At 45.2% G+C, this 21,982-nt stretch overlaps 1 protein-coding gene across 2 annotated transcripts in view; it reads left to right on the top strand.

Moving 5' to 3' along the window:
- LOC148511680 (protein kinase C delta type-like) overlaps positions 1–21,982 on the top strand; it is a 66,500-nt gene that overhangs the window by 33,567 nt on the left and 10,951 nt on the right. For both annotated transcript variants that reach the window (XM_088482899.1, XM_088482898.1), the window contains exons 4-7: positions 1,061–1,234; positions 9,990–10,081; positions 14,904–14,966; positions 17,990–18,128. In XM_088482899.1, coding sequence (XP_088339025.1) covers positions 1,112–1,234; positions 9,990–10,081; positions 14,904–14,966; positions 17,990–18,128 — 417 coding nt within the window. In that variant the 5' untranslated portion in view covers positions 1,061–1,111. The remainder of the gene's footprint in view (positions 1–1,060; positions 1,235–9,989; positions 10,082–14,903; positions 14,967–17,989; positions 18,129–21,982) is intronic.

Raw genomic sequence — 21,982 nt, 5'->3', positions numbered from 1 at the left:
ATATAATGACCCCATAGTTATGCCCCTGTTGTAGTGCCCCCATATAATGCCCCTGTAGTAGTGCACCCATAGTTATTCCCCTGTAGTAGTGCCCCCATAGTTATTCCCCTGTAGTAGTGCCCCCATATAGTGCCCCTGTAGTAGTGCCCCCATATAATGCCCCTGTAGTAGTGTCCCCATATAATGACCCTGTAGTGCCGCTTGTACAAAAAAAACACGTTAATCCCCGCTCCTGCATCCGCCGCCGTCCTGTCCGCCCGGCTGCTCCTCATCTCAGCGGGCGTCCGGCTTAGAGCCTCCCTGCGGCACAGCCGGGCATGCATATGAATCATTCTATATTATAGAATGATTCGTATGCATGCCCGGCTGTCTGTCCATTACCGCTAGGAATTTAATTTTTACCCCATGTGGGGTAATTTACCCCTGTTCCCCGGCCACTGGTATAATGTAAACTGAGACACTACAATCAGGCATTAATTACTGCTTCTGAGAGCTGTGTCTCTGTAGAAGTATTGGGAGTTATTTTGCTATGGGGCCCTCAAAATTATAGTTACACCCTGACCATACATAAAATGAATTAAGCTCCAGTGATAGTGGATTGTTATTAGCTGGGTAGCCAATCAGGAGCTGTCTCTTATACTGTCAGCCAATCACACATTAGAGCAGCTGCATATCCCAAATACTTCAAGTCTCTTTCTGCAAAGTGGAAAACAAGGTGCAATTCTTTGTCTAATGCACACTTAGCAAAGACTCCTCTCATCAGTATCTGCAAACTTTTACCTTCAGCAATGCAGGTACTGAGAGGGGGAGGAGGGTGGTGTATATTTTGAAGTACCTGTCCCAGGCCCACTTGGAACTGGTGATTAGACCCTTATCCTCCATGGTCCCAGATAAATTGGATTATGGGTGAGGGAAGGTGCCTGCAGAACAAAAGCTTCTTATTGGTATTTTTCTTTTTCAGTAATCCAACAGGTAATACACAATCACTGTGAAATAACAATGCATTTGCCTTTACATTCCTGTGTTGCTTATGAGGCTGACTCTGTAATATTTCTTCTAGGTCCTGCTGGCTGCAGATTCCTATGGCAGTCACCATTTGGCCGTTAAAGTCATGAGCAAGAGAGAGCTGCTAGCGCAGGGCGAGGAGGATATGGTGTTTGTGGAGAGGAGGATATTAGAACTTGCATCGGGAAGCGCCTTCCTTATCCATGGGTACTTTGCTTTCCAGACCAAGGTACTGCTGTCACTATCTCTGTATTGCTAAATATACACGTATATACCATGCAGGGCCGTTTCTAGGGGCGGGCGACCCGTGCAATCGCACGTGGCACTCTGCCCTGACCCTTCAGACAGTTGACCAGTGGCAGCATCAGCAACCATTGCCCAGCGCTCACCGCCACCCCTTCCCTACCTCCAGTGTCATGGATGGGTGGGGATGCGACGAAGAGGGAAAGACTGGAGTCCATTCTCTCCCTGTTTGTCACGTCCCCGCCCACCCATGATGCGGCTGCATCATGACGTGAAAGCCACAACCCGGACACTGAGGAGCCTGGGCGCCATTTCGTGAGGGGATGCCGGAGTGTGACTGCCTGGCTGGACTGCAGTGGTGATGACAGACGCCGGAGCACGGCACGCAGGCAGCAGAGAGAGGTTTCCATTTCCTCAGAGCTAAACATTTTGAATGCTCGCACTGGGAGCCAGATTGGCTAGAAACTGCCCTGATACCATGGGATGGGTATAGGATCTGGTGCTTAGGATCCCGACGGGCAAAATGCAGAGGGCGGCATCCCGCCAGGGTTAGGACACCGACACCTGTCTGTAAGTATCCTAACCCTCTCACTACCCTAACTCTCCCTCCCCTGAACCTAACCTCCCCCCCAGTGCCTAAACCTAAGCTTCCCCTACTCGCACCCTAAACCTAACCATAACTCTCCCCCAAGTGCCTAAACAAAACCCCTAACACTCCCCCCAAACCTGCTACTTACCTTTGGGATGAAGGTGGTTGGGAATCTGGCACCGGTATTCTAAACGCCGGCATCCCCTGTGTTGGGATACTGAACATATCCCTTATACCATGTATCCTCAATTTCTTCTGCTGTGACTTTTCTTTCCTAGAAAGCAAATCTAATAATTTCCAGAAATCCTGGTATTCTGTATCTACAACACTTGGTGATATACAAGTTATTGAAAATAGACAAGAGAATTTAATGTTGTACCTGATTGTATGTCTGTCACATCAGACTAATTAAGTGCTTCCTGCAGTATTATATTCATGTACACATCAATTTTGTATCTCCTGCCATATCTACTCCAGTGCTGGGACCAGGCTGTTTACTTGGCCTAAATATGTCACAGACCTTCGCCGATAATCATTTAATAGTGGGGTTATCTGAGGGGCTGCAGTTACTGGGCTGATAAATGGGAGGACATAGCAGGTGATGAGTATGGGATATCCTAACATAGAAATACCAATAAGAGCCAGCTGTCCACTATTCTATTTATCATATAGTCAGGATGTATTACTTATCAGGGGCGTAAGTAGACCCTTGTGGTCCCCATAGCACAATTTTTAAGACTTTCCCCAACTCAGGTGTCAACCAGAGTGTGTGTATATAAGTGTATAAACAAATATATAAATAACCTGAGTGACATTAACACAGGTGTGGGCAGCCTGTGGATTGTCAGTAGAGGCAGAGAAGACCCACAAACACAAGTCTGCACTGTAGGTACTTGCTGGGACATGTAGTGTCACACAAGCATATATAGTGGTAGAGGGAGGAGTAACACTGTAGTTGCCATAGATGCAACCAGTGAGCTGCCAGGTAGATAGGTGATGCCCTGACATCCAGTAACCAGCCATAACACGTATGTGACCCAGTGCAGAGGGGGTTGGGGGACACTCACCAGATTCAGGGGACTTACCATCACTTCAGTAGAGCCCCACCAGATGTAGAGAAAGGCTGTTAGACAGGGGGGGGGCTTGTGTACGGGGCCAGTCAGTGACTCCTGCAGCAGCAGCAGGAACAACAACTTCCTCATCTCACCCGCCCCTCTGGCATGACGTCACTGAAAAAAACTTGGCAGGGTGCAGACAGAGCTGGCCCTAGCCCAATTTTTTGGGTAAGCGAATATATTAATTGGCACCTGGCACCCCACTGTTTATTTTTTCACTTGCTTTGGCACGCACACGATAATATTAAAGGGCCAACGTCTCATTGGAAGAGCCTTACCCATGAGCCACATCCACTTTTTGGCACCCTGGATGCATGCACAGCGCTCCGGAAGCTGCTGGGCATGCCCCCAGTCCCATAGGCGAAACTAGAGATCTGGTAATGGGTGGTCCCAGTTTTAGCACCATGTCAGATATTGGGAAAAAAACACCAGTGGCGTCCTTCCCCATGGTGTCACCAGGTGCAGGGAGGTATGTTGTGCATAGCCTTGAGCCGTCAAAAAGGGGGCGTGGCCTCGTGAACAGGGGGCGTGGTCACTTGAGAAGGGGGAATGGCCTCGCAGCCCGAACCCCAGTGGTCTGGTGTGTGGAAGAAGTACGGGTGAGCACTGTGCAGTGCCGGCTCCCTCACACTGTCAGGAGCCGAGTGCTGCATTTAATGCTACAGTGCAGCACTCGGCTCCTGTCACCTTGGTGTCACACCTAGGCGGGTTTTTGGGACCCCAGTCAGTTTGAAAGTCTTTTCTTACCTATATGGTGGTTTCTCTGCAACGGGGAACATCTGAGGAATTTGAGCCTCACTGGGCAGCGTCTTCAGCCGGTATTCACTATTCATGTAGGAGATCACATTGTCTGGAAGATGCCTGTTTAGGTAGAAATATAACCCATGTCATCATCATAACCAAATAATATATACTGTAGTAACAGAAGCTTTTGTGCAGGAAAAATGTGAATTTCCCTGATCAAACTTCTGTGTCTCTCCAGGCACCCCTTTGTTACCCCAGACCCCCCCAATGTCTCCATCCCCAGGACCTCTGTGGTTCTCCAGGCTCTCTGTGTCTCTTTATCTCCAGGCCTCCATGTCTCTCTATCTCCAGGCCCCAATCCCAGTGTGTGTCTCTCTGCCCCAGTGTGTGTCTAAGCCCCATTTCCCCGACCCCAGTGTGCGTCTCTGTCCCAGTGCGTCTGTCAGCCCCATTCCCCCGGCCCCAGTGTGTGTCTCTCAGCCCCATTCCCCCGGCCCCAGTGTGCGTCTCTCTGCCCCATTCCCCCAGCCACAGTGTCCGTCAGCGTCATTCCCCAGCCCGTGTCACCCCAGCCCTGTGTTAACTCCAACCACCCCAGCCCTTTGCAGTTAGCTCCAACCTCCCCCCAGCCCCCTGTGCAGTCAGCTCCAATCCCTCACAGCCCTGTGAAGTCGGCTCCAACCATACCCCCCAGCCCACTGTGCAGTAAGCTCCAATCCCCCCTCAGCCCTGTGCCGTCAGCTCTATTCCCCCCCACCAGCCCTGTGCAGTTAGCTCCAACCTTCCTCCCCAGCCCCCTGTGCAGTCAGCTCCAATCCCCCCTCAGCACTGTGCACAGCTTCAATCCCCCCCACTCAGCACTTTGCACGGCTCCAATCCCCCCTTAGCACTGTGCACATCACCAGTCCCCCCTCAGCACTGTGCACAGCTCCAACAATCCTCCCCTCAGCAGTGTGCACAGCTCCAACAATCCCCCCTCACCCCTCAGCACAGATCCCAACAATCCCTCCTCCCCCCTCAGCACTGTGCACAGCTCCAGTAATCCTCTCTCCCCCCACAGCACTGTGAGCAGCTCCAGCAATACCCTCCCTTCCTCCTCAGCACTGTGCACAGCTCCAACAATCCTCCCTCCCCCCTCAGCACCGTACACAGCTCCAACAATCCCCCCTCAGCACTGTGCACAGCTATAACAATCCCCCATCCTCCCTCAACACTGTGCACAGCTCCAATTCCCCCCTCCCCCTTAGCACTGTGCACAGCTCCAATCCACCCCACCCCCCTCCCTGCAGTCGCTGCCAGCACTTACCTGCTGCTCGTCTGTTTTGTTGCTTGTGTGAAGAGCTGCTGCTGGGAATGCGCAGCAGCTCCCTCGGAGGCCTTTTTTTTTTTTTTAAGCGAACTGGGCTAATGGGTGGTCCTGTGCACACCCGGACCACCCCCCAGTTTCGCCTATGCCCAGTCCCTCTCTCCAGTGTAGATGCGGCACGCAAGTGCACGGCATTTATTCACCGCTTGCTCTAAGCAGCACTCACAAATAGTATCATCATTGTAGACTACTTGTAGAACCCCTCTCCATTTTCTGCAGCAGCAAAGGTTGCCTGGCAGATTTTGGCCTAGGGGCAAGAACAGACCTTAACACTGGCCCTTGAGCATTGAACCATCCTTAAATAGTGGTTTTAAGTATAAAGCACAGTGTGGGCAATTTTATCAAAGGGAGATGAGCCCTTTTGATGGAAAAATGGGTGTTTCTGCTGTCTAAAGGCCTTGTTTTGACTTTGCCCTATATATTGAGGGGATACCATCTGCAATAATCCCCATTGGGGGAAAAGTATTTATGAAGATTGAGGCAGTTCTGCCTGTTTTGTTAACAGTATCCAGAAGAAAATATTTAAAAATATACTTTGTGGAACATTTTCATCCAATGCAGGATTGTTTAATCCATTTTTACTAATTGATATAAAAAGAAAGGCTTTTGATAAACATTTTATCACTTTCAGAATATATATTTACTAGTTGTCCCAACCCACACTGCTTTTCACCTCTATACTAATGCATAATAGTTTATAATTCCATACTAGCACCTGGAATCCTTACACTTTCAAATTAATGTCTGGACATAATAAAATCTGGTAAATAATTTTTCCATAATAATTCCTGACACCCCTTCATTCATCATGCTAAATCCCTTCATTACCAAATGACGCTGACAACACTATACAGTCATTCATTACCAAACAACAACCAAAAAAATAACCCATGTACACCATATTGATGACTGACTCCCCATAATAAGTCCCTTGTAGACTGTGAACCAGGGACAGACTGGACACTTAAAGTGGACCTGGAGAAAATCCAGAACCCTATTGACCACCATACCCACCCACTTGCATGTTCTCTACTACACTGAATGTATGCAGACTGGAACAATGAGCTCATGGCTCACACTGGAGGGAGCCATAGTCTCAACTTGCTAAGGTGGTTCCTGCTTAAAAACCCCCCACAAAAACAGCAGATGGATTATGTCCATGTGCCTGGGATGATATGGGCAGCATCAATGACACATGGCACAGTTGAAACAGATCATCAGCACTAGGACAGCCAAAGAAAGGGGGGGACATTCTTCTGACCCCTTCAGTCAGTTGTGTTTTTAAGGCCAGTATGCAGTCACCTGTGCATTTAGGTGGGACTGTCCTATGTGGTTCAGGTATTTGGTTTAGCTCAGGGCACAAAGTGCACATGCATATCCTTACACCAGAGGTTTCCAAACATGGTCCTCAAGACACCCCAACAGCTCAGGTTTTAGTGATATCCATTGTTGAGCATAGGTGGTTAAATTAAATTAACTGTTGTACTAATTAGGTTACCTGTGGTCAAGCAGGCATATCCTTAAAACTTGGACTGTTCGGGTGCCTTGAGGACTAAGGCCCTGATTCAGAGCCGAATGCTCTGACCAGAGCACTCGCTCTGAATCAGGGCCCACCTCCATAAATATGGAGCGTCCTCCTGGACGCTCGTATAGCTGTGGGTCAACACCCACAGCCTATACGAGCGTGCAGGATGATGGTCGCGATGGTCTTGACCATCGCGACCATCGCCAGTGCGACCAGAAGCCTGCAGTTGAGTTTCTCAACCGCAAGGCCAGGAGTGATTTTGGCTCTATCAGAGCCCCCGGCACGCCCACCAAAGGGGGCGTGCTGTCAATCAACATCGACAGCACGCCCCCTTTGATCAGACACAACGAGCGAAGGAAAGTCCTTCGCTCATCGCGTCTCGCGCATGCACACGATGGAGCTCCCTCCATCGTGCGCATGCGCAGTGCACACCATCGACCCACTTGCGAGCGGACAGCCGCTCGCGAGTGGGTCTGAATGAGGCCCTAAGTTTGGGAACCTCTACCTTACATCATATCCACTTCAACCATCCTTCCTGCATTGTCTGGCTGCACCTGTGTGTAACCCCTAATTGGTAAGCAAGGGACACAACTCCTAATAGGAATCAGGGGGCACATAGAGGAAGGAAAGACCATTGAGGATCAAAGTAAGATAAATAGCAGCATTAGTGGAGAGACTGAGGATACGGATACATATCTCTCTCTATCAGCAAATCAAGAGAAGATAAAAGGGTGGGTATAAATTAAGGATGGAAGAGATAATATGCAGTGCAGGCAGCAGAAGTCTGCACAGTTACCATAGGCTGCCTTGTGAATAGGCTGCTTGTATCTCTCTGTCTGACCTCATTACCATTTTATTGAGCTGCAGCTACCAGTCCTGACTGTCACTATCAGGGTTCTGCATGAGAGCCCTCTGGATCAATTGTGAGTGACTTAGTAAATGTCTTGACCTCACGTACCGTCCTGCCCACCCCGCCCCTGTGCAGCTGTCTATGTTCAACAGCTCACTTGCCTCATCTCCAGCTTCCCTGTCAGGCAGTGTTCCGTCTGACTGCCGGTGTTTGGCTGGTGAACTCTCTGTCACTGGCTGCTGCGCCTCAGCTTCTTGGCCGGCTCCTCACACTGGCAACCACAGCAAGACCCCATGATATCACACTAGCGGGCTGCCATACATAAGCAGAGGGGGGAGGCAGGGCTGAACGGCCCCCAAGTTTGTATCTATTTAAGTTTGTAAACGTTGCGGGTAGTGAGACCTAATAAAAAGTGCTTCATCTGCATTGTGACCTGTATTGTCACCAGTGCCCCCTTACATGCAAAGGGGGCAGGTCTGCCGAGCAGCGGAACAGCCAACTGCGGTGCTGCTCAGGCAGCTATGAGTGACAGTAAGTATGCCCGTGGCCCGCCCCAAGCTCAGCTGCTCGCTGCCTCATGTTAAATAATAAATTAGCATGGTTGCGGACTGCGTACCATGCAGTTTAATTATAGAACTGGCCCTGGGTGCAGGGGGTTGCTTTGCGGGGCCGGCGGGCCCCCTAAGCCGCCGGGCCCCATAACAAGTGCACCACTTGCACCCTCTATAGTTATGCCACTGTTACTTATTATACCACCATCACTGCTATAACATATTCCTCCCTAACCTCTGTAGCAAGACATTCCCCCTCCCTCACTGCAGTAACATTTTGTATTTCTTCTCCACCCCTCCCAACTCATACTTACCTACTTATTATTATTATTATTATTATTATTATTATTATTATTATCCTTTATTTATATGGCCCCACAAGGGTGCCGCAGCGCCTTACAAAGTACAGAAACAAATGAGCACACAAGACAACAGTTATTAACAGTACAGACAATGCAGGACAAATACAAGATTTATAAACAATGCTGCATAACAGCTAAATAAGCGGCAGGGTGTCAGTAACCAAGTTTTAGGTGCCATTGTAAATGAAAGTAAAAGTAAGGCAAGAAGAAGCACGTGAGGAAAGAGGGCCCTGCTCGTGAGAGCTTACATTCTGAGGGGAGGGTCATACAAACAAGGGTGACACAGATGGGCCAGTTAGTGAGGAAGGAGCATAGAGTAGTGGGTTAGGAAGAGCTCTGGAAAGCATTGAGGAAGAAATGGGTCTTGCAAGCCCATTTGAATATTAAGAGCCAGGAAGCCAAGTGTTGGAGGAATTTTGAACGAAGGCCAGGGAGACAAAAATAACTTTTACATTGTCCTCTCCGGGAGAAGCAAGAAAGGAGATGCAGGTGGGCAGTAATGGCCAGGGACACGCTATGTCTATCAGTAGGTCCCATTATGACAAAATGCTGCGAAACGCACAAATTTGAATAGGGGCAGACCAAATGATGCATTTATCATATAATTGTGTCAAAAAGCCCCGCCCCCTACTGACGGACGGTGGATTTGCGGTAAAATTTTCCGCAATCTGCCAACTTTACAAGTCAGTGGGTGGGTGGGATTCGGGAGAAGTGCCTACTGTTACAAGGGTGCGGGAGGACTACCTGAAAAATCGTGAGTCTCCCGCAGGTTCCAAGACTAGGCAAGTATGTCCCAACTATGCAGTAACACATTCCCCTATATATCACTTACCTGTCCTCCCATGCGGTAACCATGCTCTGCTCTAGGACAGTAATGGTCTGGGGGCATATCACAGTGTAGCACATTCATTCTTGCTGCGTGACTGACATTACTTATAAAAGGCCTTATTGCAGCTGTGTGGGTGATTGCAGAAAGCCAAACTCAGACTCAGGACCATGCAGGAAAGGACAATTACAGGGAGACAGCGGTATTTCTGACCAGGTATCCATGTATCTGTCCTGCTTCCTGCAGGAAGAAAAGAGCGGCTTTGTCTGTGTTATGTAGCCCATAGATTGGGGATCAGTGCTATGTGGCCCATAGATTGGGGATCAGTGCTATGTGGCCCATAGATTTGGGATCGGTGCCATTGATAACAGCTTCTAATGCTAATGTAGTTTTGTGGCCCTTCTGCAATTACTCATTAATTGTGATGTTTTGCTTTAGATGCTTGAATTATTATCAATGTTTGCATGTAGGACAACTTATTTCCTTTTCTAATTTGTCATTGTAAAAATAAACATTTTACTGGTGTGATGTATTAAGAACTTCACTGTAAAAACACTATAGAGCTTTAATTCAGTGTGATACTTCTTATTACCAGTTCTCCTACCCACTGTATGTTCTCCTTGTCCTCCCTATGACTGTCCATTATATTCCCAAGAGGAGAAAATAAGGGAAAAACATTTTTAAAAATGCAAAACTCATATAATTTCTGTTTATTTATTATTGGTAAATAGATGACATTTCCCCACAGTCCAATTTGTTCCCTCCTGGCTTCCCCGACATGTGTAATGATACTACTGCTTCTTCCATAAACAGGAGCATGTGCTTCTTGGCATGGAGTACGCATGTGGTGGGGATTTCCATCAGCTCCTCACAAGGGAAGGCCGCCTTGACATCCCCAGTGCAAGGTGAGGATATAGAATGATATCTTGTAAACACAACTAGATAGAGGATGGACTTAATGAACGTTTTCATCTGATGTATAGAAATAGATAACACATAAATTACATCTGTGTTATATCTTAGAATAGGGATATCAGTAATATTATCCTGGAATAACAGCTGTGACATAATTGTAAAGCTGTTTTATCAAAGTGTGCAAACATGTCACCGATCATAGCTAAGTCTTATGCTACGTACACACTGGAGCGATGTGTACCCAGATAATATGGCAGCCGATGGGCCGACATATCGTATCCATGGTACACATCAAAACTATGTAATGAGGGACGAAATTATACCTTGTTCTGTCCTTCGTTACTTTGCATGGCACCACATGTGATATCGTCCTGTTGGCCATTCAGCATGGCCGACCAGAAGATATCGCTAACGACCTCGGGAGCGTGCAGATTAGCCATACACAGTAAACAATCCTGCCGATATGTTTTTCCGATTTGTCCGGAAGCTACATTTGGGCCCGAAATCACTTCAGTGTGCACCCAGCTGTATATAAATATAATGGTCAGCAAAATGAAAGGGAAGATTTAATAAGGTGTAGTTTAGTATGTGTTTTTAAAACCACTACTCATCAGATGTGGTTTTCAGAAGCAAACTGTTGCATTTACTATTGGTGTGGTTTGAAACTCACTTTACATCCAATGTGTAGCAGTTTGCAAACCCCTAAACCACATGCGGTTTTACCCCAGCCTACCTGAGGGTAGAGTTGGGCTGCTTGCAGTCACCCTGGTCATTGAGTCCCTCCTTGACCACTAGTATATATCTGGTTGGCGCTACTACTAATATAACAATGGCTATGGAATCTCTCTCTTCCCCCTCTACCTCGCTCCTCTCTCTCTTTCTCTCTCTCCCTCTCATCTTTCTTCTTCCTCCCCCCTCTCTCTCTTTCTTTCTCTCTCCCTCTCCTCTATCTCTCTTCTTCCTCCCCCCTCTCTCGCTTCCCCTCCTCTCTCTATTCCCCTCCTATGTCTCTCTCATCATTCCATCTCCTCTCCTCCCTCTTCTCTCTCTCACACTCTCTCTCTCTATCACCCTCCTACATCTATATCTCTTACCCTCCTTCCTCCCTCTATAACCCCTCCTCTCTCATTCCCCCTCTCCCTTCTCGCTCTCTCCCTTCCAACCTCTACATCTCTCTTCCCTCACTCTCATTCTCACTCACTCTCTCTCCTCCCCTCCTCTTTCTCCCTCTTCACACTGCTAGAGGGGGTGAGAGGCTGTGTATGTGGCAGCCAGTGTGAGCTGTGAGGGGAGGGTGGGTAGGGCCTTGCTCCAGTTCTCATTGCAATTGCAAATAAATATTTGATAAGTGACTACAATATAGTGCAACATCAGACATGTTCTAATATAAACACACATGGCTAAAAATATAAGATTGTTTTGAGATTCTTGAAATTGTATGTGGACAATCTTAAAACATCAATCTTTTTGGAAATTTTAAAACATTATTTTTTAGGAAATCTGCTTTTCAATGTTTGCATCTGTGACTATGAAATGTTCTCCTACTTACATCTGGTCATGTGGTATAACAGATTATATTATGTTTTCCTCCTTACACCTAGCCATGTGGTGTATCAGATTATGTTATGTTCTCCTCCTTACACCTAGTCATGTGGTATAACAGATTATGTTATGTTCTCCTCCTTTCACCTAGCCATGAGGTATAACAGATTATATTTTGTTCTCCTCCTTATACCTAGCCATGTGGTATAACAGATTATGTTATGTTCTCCTCCTTACACCTAGTTATGTGGTATAACAGATTATATTATGTTCTCCTCCTTACACCTAGGGGTCTATTTACTAAGCAGTGTTAGGAGACAGAGTGAAAAGTGATAAGGTGCCAGCCAATCAGCTCCCAACTGTCATCTCACAGGCTGTGTTTGAAAAATGACAGTTGGGAGCTGATTGGATGGCACCTTATCACTTTTCACTCTGTCTCCTAACACTGCTTAGTAAATAGACTCCCTAGTCATGTGGTATAACTATATTATGTTCTCCTCCTTACATCTAGTCATGTGGTATAACAGATTATATTATGTTCTCCTTACACCTAGCCATGTGGTATAACAAATTATATTATGTTCTCCTCCTTACACCTAGTCATGTGGTATAACAGATTATATTATGTTCTCCTCCTTACACCTAGTCATGTGGTGTATCAGATTATATTATGTTCTCCTCCTTACACCTAGCCATAGCCATGTGGTATAAGATTATGTTATGTTCTCCTCCTTACACCTAGTCATGTGGTGTATCAGATTATATTATGTTCTCATCCTTACACCTAGCCATGTGGTATAACAGATTATATTATGTTCTCCTCCTTACACCTAGCCATGTGGTATAACATATTATATTATGTTCTCCTCCTTACACCTAGTCATGTGGTATAACAAATTATATTCTCCTCCTTACACCTAGCCATGTAGTATAACAAATTATATTCTCCTCCTTACACCTAGCCATGTGGTATATCAGATTATGTTATGTTCTCCTCCTTACACCTAGCCATGTGGTATAACAGATTATATTATGCTCTCCTCCTTACACCTAGCCATGTGGTATATCAGATTATGTTATGTTCTCCTCCTTACACCTAGCCATAGCCATGTGGTATAAGATTATGTTATGTTCTCCTCCTTACACCTAGTCATGTGGTGTATCAGATTATATTATGTTCTCATCCTTACACCTAGCCATGTGGTATAACATATTATATTATGTTCTCCTCCTTATACCTAGTGATGTGGTATAACAAATTATATTCTCCTCCTTACACCTAGCCATGTAGTATAACAAATTATATTCTCCTCCTTACACCTAGCCATGTGGTATATCAGATTATGTTATGTTCTCCTCCTTACACCTAGCCATGTGGTATAACAGATTATATTATGTTCTCCTCCTTACACCTAGCCATGTGGTATATCAAATTATGTTATGTTCTCCTCCTTACACCTAGCCATGTGGTATAACAGATTATATTATGTTCTCCTCCTTACGCCTAGCCATGTGGTATAACAGATTATGTTATGTTCTCCTCCTTACACCTAGCCATGTGGTATAACAAATTATATTATGTGCTCCTCCTTACGCCTAGTCATGTGGTATAACAGATTATATTATGTTCTCCTCCTTACACCTAGTCATGTGGTATAACAAATTATATTATGCTCTCCTTCTTACACCATGTGGTATAACAAATTATATTATGTTCTCCTTTTTACACCTAGCCATGTGGTATAACAGATTATACTAAAACATTATATTATGCTCTCCTTCTTACACCATGTGGTATAACAAATTATATTATGTTCTCCTTTTTACACCTAGCCATGTGGTATAACAGATTATACTATGTTCTCCTCCTTACACCTAGCCATGTGGTATAACAAATTATATTTTGTTCTTAACAAAATGTTTTTGTTTTTTTAAATATCTTTATCCTAACCTAAGAAAATGAAGGGCCTGACTCTGAGTTGCATGCACTGACGATTTCTTTATGCTGTGCATGAATTTATGTCACACTGCTCATGTGCCCAGATAGTGTGCGCACAGGGTCAGAGCTACAATTGAAGCACACGGGAGGCACAGTCTCAGAAATGTGCTGAAAATGTAGTGGGTTTTCCTGGGTGGTGACAGGGGGGTGGCTTAGAGCATACACAGAGATGGTCCCTGTCATGGGCGTGTCATGGGTGTACCATGGGTGTCTCATTGAAAGTGGTTGTATACACAGACTCTTAACCACTTATACCAGGAGAATTATGCCAGGCACTGGTGTATCAAACAGGAAAACACTTGGATAGTAAAAATATATTTTTAATTATATTAATAATAATTACACTTATACATATAGAAAAACTCCCGGGGATAATATCAAAATAAGTATTCAAACAGGCTGTCAATGGGCCTTAAAAGTCATAAATTGCTAGCTCAGCCCGCTCATATAGGAGGCCGTACTCAGATGGGGAAACTGCATCTGCCATAGGGCTGGTGCCAGTGTCAGTGGTACGACCAATTGGTAATTCAGCATCTACGGGCACTGACAGTTGGTGTCTTAGTCCTTGCACATTCGTAGGCACAAGAGTACACCAGGGAGGACTTTGTAGCATCATTGGCATAAAGTCATAGATGGGCGACCACCAAAAGACGCACACACAGATGCGGCTGGGTCCCACTCAGAATCATATGCTCACCAATGCCAATATTACCCACATTTTTACATTGTCAAACACTTATAAAGCAGAAGCTACATGAGATATATATTTGGGACACACTCTTATAGTAATAAATGTGTGCTGAGCATAAAAGTAAACAGTAAGGTAATTTGCATTGGTCACTTGATGAGGAATGTCCCTATAGTAATGTATACATATATTACTCACCACATGTGTTTGGAGGAGATTCTGCTCTCACTGTTGTTGCCAGATCTCTGGCTGGGCTGCATTAGGCAGGTCAGAGAGAACAGGGGGCGAGTCAGCTTTATATAGGAAAGGAGGCAGCTGTCAGGTGCAGGGAGAAGGACACATGGGTATAACACCATCCAAATAGGATAGAGCTGGGGTGGAGCTTATCACATAGAAAGGTGCTATTTTCCTGGGGGTGTGCAAGTTGGCCAATCTTATGAATACAGTTAGATTAGTGATAGGGATCACCAAAGAGAAATTAGTAAATATAAAGCAAATGTCAGAGACATTGTCATAAAATATGAGTGTTGGCATTATGTGACCATCCTAACAATGAAACATTAACTTATTTTCTTTCTACCAGGTTCTATGGAGCGGAGATTGTATGTGGGGTACAATACCTCCATTCCAAGGGCATAGTCCATCGGTAATTATATATCTACAACATAACAATAGTATAATGACATTATATAAGTATGGATTGTATTATGCAGAATGTTTACATGTTATACTTTTATTCTTTGCCGATATTTCCACCTACATCTTACACACTGCGTCCCTTACACAGTAATGCTCACTCTGTATTCTCAGAACACATATAGGATCTCTCTGCACAAGTCATTTATTCTGTTACTGGGATTTGTGGGTGAGGAGAGTTTTAAAAAAATTTGTACTCACATTATTCAGAGGTTCTTTCCAGAAGCTTCTCAGCTGCCTGATGTGGGACTGTATTGGTTATGGCCCCCTCATATCAGGCATTGTCAGGGTAACTCCATAGCAGTCTACATGCTGAGTTTTGGATATCCTTTCTGCATACTTGCCTACCCTCCTGGGACCTGCGGGAGGCTCACGATTTTTCGGGTAACCCCCTGCATCCCTGGAAGTGTAGGCACTTCTCCCGCATTCTGCCCACTTCCTAGCGGTAACTTTTTAGCTGCAAATTACCGCGAGGGGAGGAAAATATAGAAGTTGGCAACTTTCTGTTTGCTTAAGGGCGTAACTCTCTCCTGTAATACAGGGATGTCACACTCTTACTGCACATGTCTAACACTACTGGAGAGGACCTCTGAGGAAGAGTAATAAAACATTAAAGCCCCTTCATCTTTACATTAAATTAAAAGAGTAAGGCCCAATTTGATGCGAAAAGTCCAGACTTTTCACCTGCCAAACTTTTCACCTCCTTCGCCTGTTCTGTAGGCGGAAAAGTATCGCGATTGTGCCCTCGTATCCCCGTATTTAATTTGTAAGGATGCGAAAACGGGACTCGGCGAAACTGGAAGAGGCGAACGGTCCTGACAATTTTCGGGCAATCATCCTGACACTCCCCCTAAAGATGTCCTGACATGGGGGATCACTATTGGTACCCCCGTTTTTGCCTGCTGAAGTGAAGTCAGGTTTTTAAATAGCCGCGGCAGGTGCATAAATGCGGCTTTGAAGAAGGTGATGCAGAAAAGCATTTAACTATTTTTTTTTGGGGAAAATAACTATGCCTATCAAATTTGGGGTACATGAAAATGGGTTCAAGCATATTTTTAAGTCCCTAAAATGATTTTTCAAAATTCTTAAAAAATGCATCTGCTGCTACTACCCACAATGAAGAAAACACCTGCCGCATACTTGGGAACCCCTCTGGAATCAATTTTGCTTTTTGAGAAGTTTGTTCCCTATTTTTTTTTTACCCCCAAAATTAAAGATCATTTTTTGGGGTGTCCTGATTTTTTTTTAAAACTTTTTTTGACACACATTACTTTTAGGGGACATTCACAGGGGTGCAGGCTATTTTTTTAAAGCCTGCATCCCTAAACCTCAATCCTGCACTTTTATTTGCCACCTATTCTGTGGCGAAAACTTATTCCCGATTTTTTACAAAGACTTTTCACACCGGCGAAAAGTCTTTGAAATTGAATACAGGGATAAATGAAACAGGCGAAAATGACGTCAAATTGAATATGGCCTTAAGGGCCCTATTTAAGAATGAATCTTAATACCAGCGACATTTTTCATTTAGTATCACTGCGATACAAGTGAAAATGGCACTAGTATATATCAATACTTCCCCCTCCAGTGAGGGCCAGCGGAGTCCTCCTCGTCGGCGAGGTCCTCTGCTTAGCTGCTGGCAGCATAACACTGCTAGCGACGGGCTCCCCGATGGTCCGTTTGTATATGTGCATGACACATTCACCTGTCTGAGACCCGGCAGTGCCTGGAAATCTTTGCTGAAGCCGGAAAGGCAGCGCTAGGTCCCCATTTCCATCAGTGGGGACCACATCGTTCTCGCCTTCTCAAGATGGCGAGAACGATGCTGTGACATACAGCGGTAATCTTAGATTACTGCTGTTTGTTGGGTACAGAAAGGATGACATAACCCTTTAGCAAGCACTAAAGGGGTTATACATCATTCATAAATAGGGCCCTAAAACACTTGTACAGAAACAGTGGTGTCATGAAGGGGGTGTGGCCCACACCCAGGTGTCACCCTCGGAGGGTGTGACACCAAAATGCCGGCTCCTCTGCAGTGACAGGAATGGGGTGCTGCAGTGTGACATTCTCCTTCAGCACCCGGCTCCTGCCATAGAAGAGGAGCCGACAGAGCAGACTGCCCAGATGTGTTCTCTGGTAATCACACATGATCACCACAAAATAACTTCTATGGGGTCACATCATTTGAATGGGAAGATTCTCTTCCCCTTAGTCTATGGATTCCAGGAGAGAGGAGATAGAGCACTTGTAATGCTCTCTCCCCAATCTTGTAGCTTTCAAAAAGTTCTTTATTGTTTGACCTGGAAGGGTAATGACACTTAATGACATCACAGGACAAAAAGATGACATAATCATGCCCCACCCCCTCACAGGTCCAAGCCACATCAACTATAAGGGCTATTTCACACACGCCAGTACAAGCTCAGAAAAGCCGGCTGGTGTGTGTTAAAGGAAACATTGTAACATATATATATGACTGGCAGTGACGGCACGGACGGCAGCCATCTTTGTCAGTGGATATTCCCATCTGTAACATGATGACTGCGCCGTGTCCGTGCCGTCTAAACAGACCCATCTATTTTAAGGCTGTATTAAAATTAATACACAGCCAAAAAATGTTTTCTTTTGCCGGCCGGTGAATACCGGTGTGTGTGAAATAGCCCTAAGAGGGGAATGTTAGGTAAGTCCCACACCCCACTTTGAACCTATGCAGTAGTTAGGGAGAGTCCCACTCGTCCTTAGCAGCAAAATGGTTAACAGAATTCTGCTGAACCCATATAAATGTAAAATAGTGGGATCATATGGACACTAATTTAAAAGTTACAATAGGTGCTGGCAGTCTAGTCATTGCTCCTAAACCTACATTCAAAACTACTAATATTTAGAATGTACACATTTCAAGTTTAACATTATTTAACGTATTAAAATAATATATGCATAGTGCATACAAAGATTGTATTTTCTTCACAGAGACCTAAAGCCTGAAAACATTCTAGTTGCTGAAACGGGTCATCTGAAGATTGCAGACTTCGGTCTTGCAATTGAAAACATGCTGGGAGACAGAACAGCCAATGGATACGCAGGAACACCTGGCTACATCGCTCCTGAGGTGAGGTGCACAGGATTTCCTACTGTTACTCATGTAACTACTCACATTTCATAGAGAAGCCTGGTGTAAGGAAATATGGCTACAAAAGGCACACTGTAAGAACACCTGTACATTACACCTACAAACTATCCAATAACGAGGAAAGTAAACTGAGATTTCATACAACAGTTTCCATATCAGCAGAGGACATTTGTAATATTCCTATTACAGCTGTCATTCAGCTGCTTTTACCATCTCAAATTAAGTAAGTCCTGCGGATAATTGAATCCGTCTCTACACTGACACATACTGTACATGGCAATGTTTTCTCCTCACTAGGAAAACTGAAAGCTGAGACCAGCACGTGTTGTCTCCTGATAAAAAGCACCATTGCAGCCGTGCAGCAAGATGTCACAATGCATTTATAGGCAATGTGTACTGTAAACACATTACACTAATGGTGCGTACACACTGGGCGATAAAGTGGACGACTGAACGATATCGTTATCGTTCAGTCGTCCACATTATCATCCATTTTTAACCCCAAAAAGATGAACGATGACGACGACGCGCGTTCCCGCGGGTCGTACGTCATCATCGTTCATCGGGCTGACATGCAGGCCAACCTGATGATCTCGTCAGGTTGCTGCATGTCAGGGAATGGGGGAGAGAGCCCGGCGCTGAACGATATCGTTAATGATATTGTTCAGCGGCTGTGCTTAATGTCATGAACGACATTGAGCACAGCCTGCCGGGGACAACACTACACGATATCGCTCAGGGAGCATATCGTGTAGTGTGTACCCACCATAAGATTGTGTTTATCTGGTGATAAATTAAAAATGAGTGATAGATTCATAGACATCACAATATGTATCTAATAGAAGATAGACGTCTGCAAGACTGTAGTGATATTACTGCAATACACAAACTTAAGGTGATCGCCGCGATGCACGGCTGTGATCGGAAATTTCCGATCGCCCACTATCGATGTTCTTCGATCCATCGCCGGATTGCAGACATTTCACTTGTTAAATGTCAGCGATTTGACAACTGCGATCATTTTTTTTATCGCGATCGTCAAATCGCCGAAATCCAACATGTTGGATTTCTGCGATCCTGCGATGCCGGGTTGCAGGATCGCGGCAATCCGTCGCCGATGTATGGGTCCCATAAGATATAACACAATCATTTTGGATAGAGCATTCTCACCTAAACCAATCAGATTATTGATTGAAGTAACTATCAACATTTGATTCATTGAATTTATTATTTTCCATACTCTCTTGATTAACAATCCTGTAAGAAGCAATCAGATTGAATGGAATGTACATGTGTGGACAGGCTACAGATAGCTACACACTGTCAGATTTCTTTGATCGGGACGAGGAATGGGGGAATTTTTCCGAAAATTGAAAGCCCCAATATCTGTGCTACACAATATGCAATTTTCTCATAGAAGCTACAGATTTGTCACCACACCACGCTGATTATGCATAAGTCCACTCACAGGGATGATGACATTGTGACAGGAGAACATAGGAAGTATGGCAGGTTATTGAGAATGCACACACACTGCTTCATATCAGGAAATTGAGGCCGAGATTTTCATTCTTGACTGACAGATCAGATAATACAGTGGTTCCCAAACTGTGCGCTGTGGCACCCTGGGGTGCCTTGGGACACTTGCAGCAGTCAATGTAATGTTAATATGTGGACAAACAGAAGGGCAAACCTGTCCACCACCATATAACTGAACCTAAGGATGACAGGTTGTGAATGCACAATTCACTTCATTTTACTACTTTACATTTTTCTTCTGATTTTCTCAATTACTTTTGACTTAGGGGTGCCGTGAAAACAATTCTGATACTCTAGGGCGCCACGTTTCAAAAAAGTTTGGGAACCACTGAGATAATGGAAGGAATGTGTTATCTAACTGTTTTATTGGTGAAACGCTGAAACGATCATTCATACACACAATACAATAAATAATGCCAATCACCCATTGTTCGCAAATTGGTCCAATAATTGTTTAGTGTGTAGGTAGCTCTCGTCCAGTAGCTTCTGTATAACAGCATTTTAACCTTTGTTATGTTTCAACTTTTTTATTTGACAACTTTTAATAAATAACAAAATTAATAAAAATATACAATGTAAGTAATAACAAAATAGTCTAGTTTTATATATATGTAGATGCAATAAATCAGGTATACCATTGGGAAACTGGCTGCCTTAATACCGACAGCCGGCATCCCGACTGTCATATCCCGGCAGGGGTGAAATGCCGGGCGTCTAGATGTAGACGCCTGACATTTCCCCGATGCCGGGCACCGCACGGGGGGGTTAGGTTTAGGGGTTTAGGGCACCCAGGGGGGACTTAGGGTTAGGCACCCCCTCAGGAGAGTTAGGCCAGGGGGAGGGAGGGTTAGGCACCCCTGGGGGGGACTTAGGGTTAGGTAACCCCCCGGGGGGACTTAGGTTTAGGCAGCGGGGAAGGGGGGGTTAGGATTAGGCACTGAGAGGGGGGATTAGGGTTAGGCACTTGGGGGAAGGTTAGGGTTAGGCACCCCTAAGGAGGGTTAAGGGGTTAGGTTAGGTTAGTTTATACTTACCTTCGCGACGATCGGGATTTCCATCGCTGTCGGGCTTCCGCTGACGGGAACCCTGCTTTTGTCGGCCATGCGGCCGGCGGTATTTCATACCGATTCCATAAATCACATGGAGCCACAATAGAAGCCAGGAAACAATTTCATGGAATGCGATACTGATTTTACTCACAGTCTACAGACTTTAGATATGAATGGGAAATAGGAAATAGGGTGTATAAAGGGCACGGTGACCACTTCCAGGAGTCAGATAGGATGTGAGTACCAGTTTGTATCTATTGTCATTATCCCTTTAAACAAATGGAGGATTAGGCAACACTGGGCTTGATTCATAGATATTGCTGCCCCAGCTAGCTGTGGGTGTGAGAACATATGCTAATGCACCAGTGGCCAGAACTTGTATGGAGACGCCCATCAGAGCTATCCGCAATTGCATACACATACGCAGCATCGGACGCTGATCAGGCAAACATTGACTCCTTGAGAGAGTCTATTGCCACTCAGAATGTTCCATAACTAAGCCGCCAGAACCATATTACCTGTGTACGGGATCACAGAGGCAGGAAGTGACACGCCCCTAAATGGACGAGACACACCTTAGTTTTTAGCCGACACTTCCCGTTGCCACCTCCACATGCTCCCTGCCTGCCAATTACACTGTGAATAATAACTGGCAGCGTGTGACTACGGTAATGTACCGTGATACCTGCGTAGTGGCAAATAATCACTCCACTTGCGGAAACATCGGCATTGTGTACATCTCTGAGTCAGGCCCATTAGCCATTGTCAGAGATCTCTTAGTGAGACTTCAGGCTCTCATATGTGATTACGTTGTTACAGTTGTATCTGCAAGATCACTGGTGACCCAACCATGCAGAGAGCTAATCCCCACACCCCCTGGTGGTCCCTCTGCTTTAGCTGTACCAAGTCCTGGCTATAGCACTGGTGCTGGTTACACATTATGAGGGATAACAAGGAGTTCTTAGTTATTTATTTGGATCTTTATAATGATGGCCATCATCGTCCTCACGTGATTTATAATGTTGTCTTGTGATGTTACTATGTAAACAGGAAGAAAAGGTGAGTAAGGTAGGATACAAGACAGTAACTATTATTATATTCCTGATATCCCAGGTCAGGGAAATACCCATGATATATAAATAATGAAATAAAGATCGGAGTAATAGTAATGCCTGTATAGTATACATGCAGCCTTCCCCATACAACCCAGCACATGCCAATATGATTACAAGCTTGCACAGTCAC

This window comes from Taudactylus pleione, unplaced genomic scaffold (genome assembly GCF_031769625.1).
Source record: "Taudactylus pleione unplaced genomic scaffold, aTauple2 ptg000296l, whole genome shotgun sequence".
Lineage (NCBI taxonomy): Eukaryota > Metazoa > Chordata > Amphibia > Anura > Myobatrachidae > Taudactylus > Taudactylus pleione.
The sequence above is the reverse complement of the archived record's forward strand: the minus strand, read 5'-3'. Positions and strand labels throughout refer to the sequence as shown.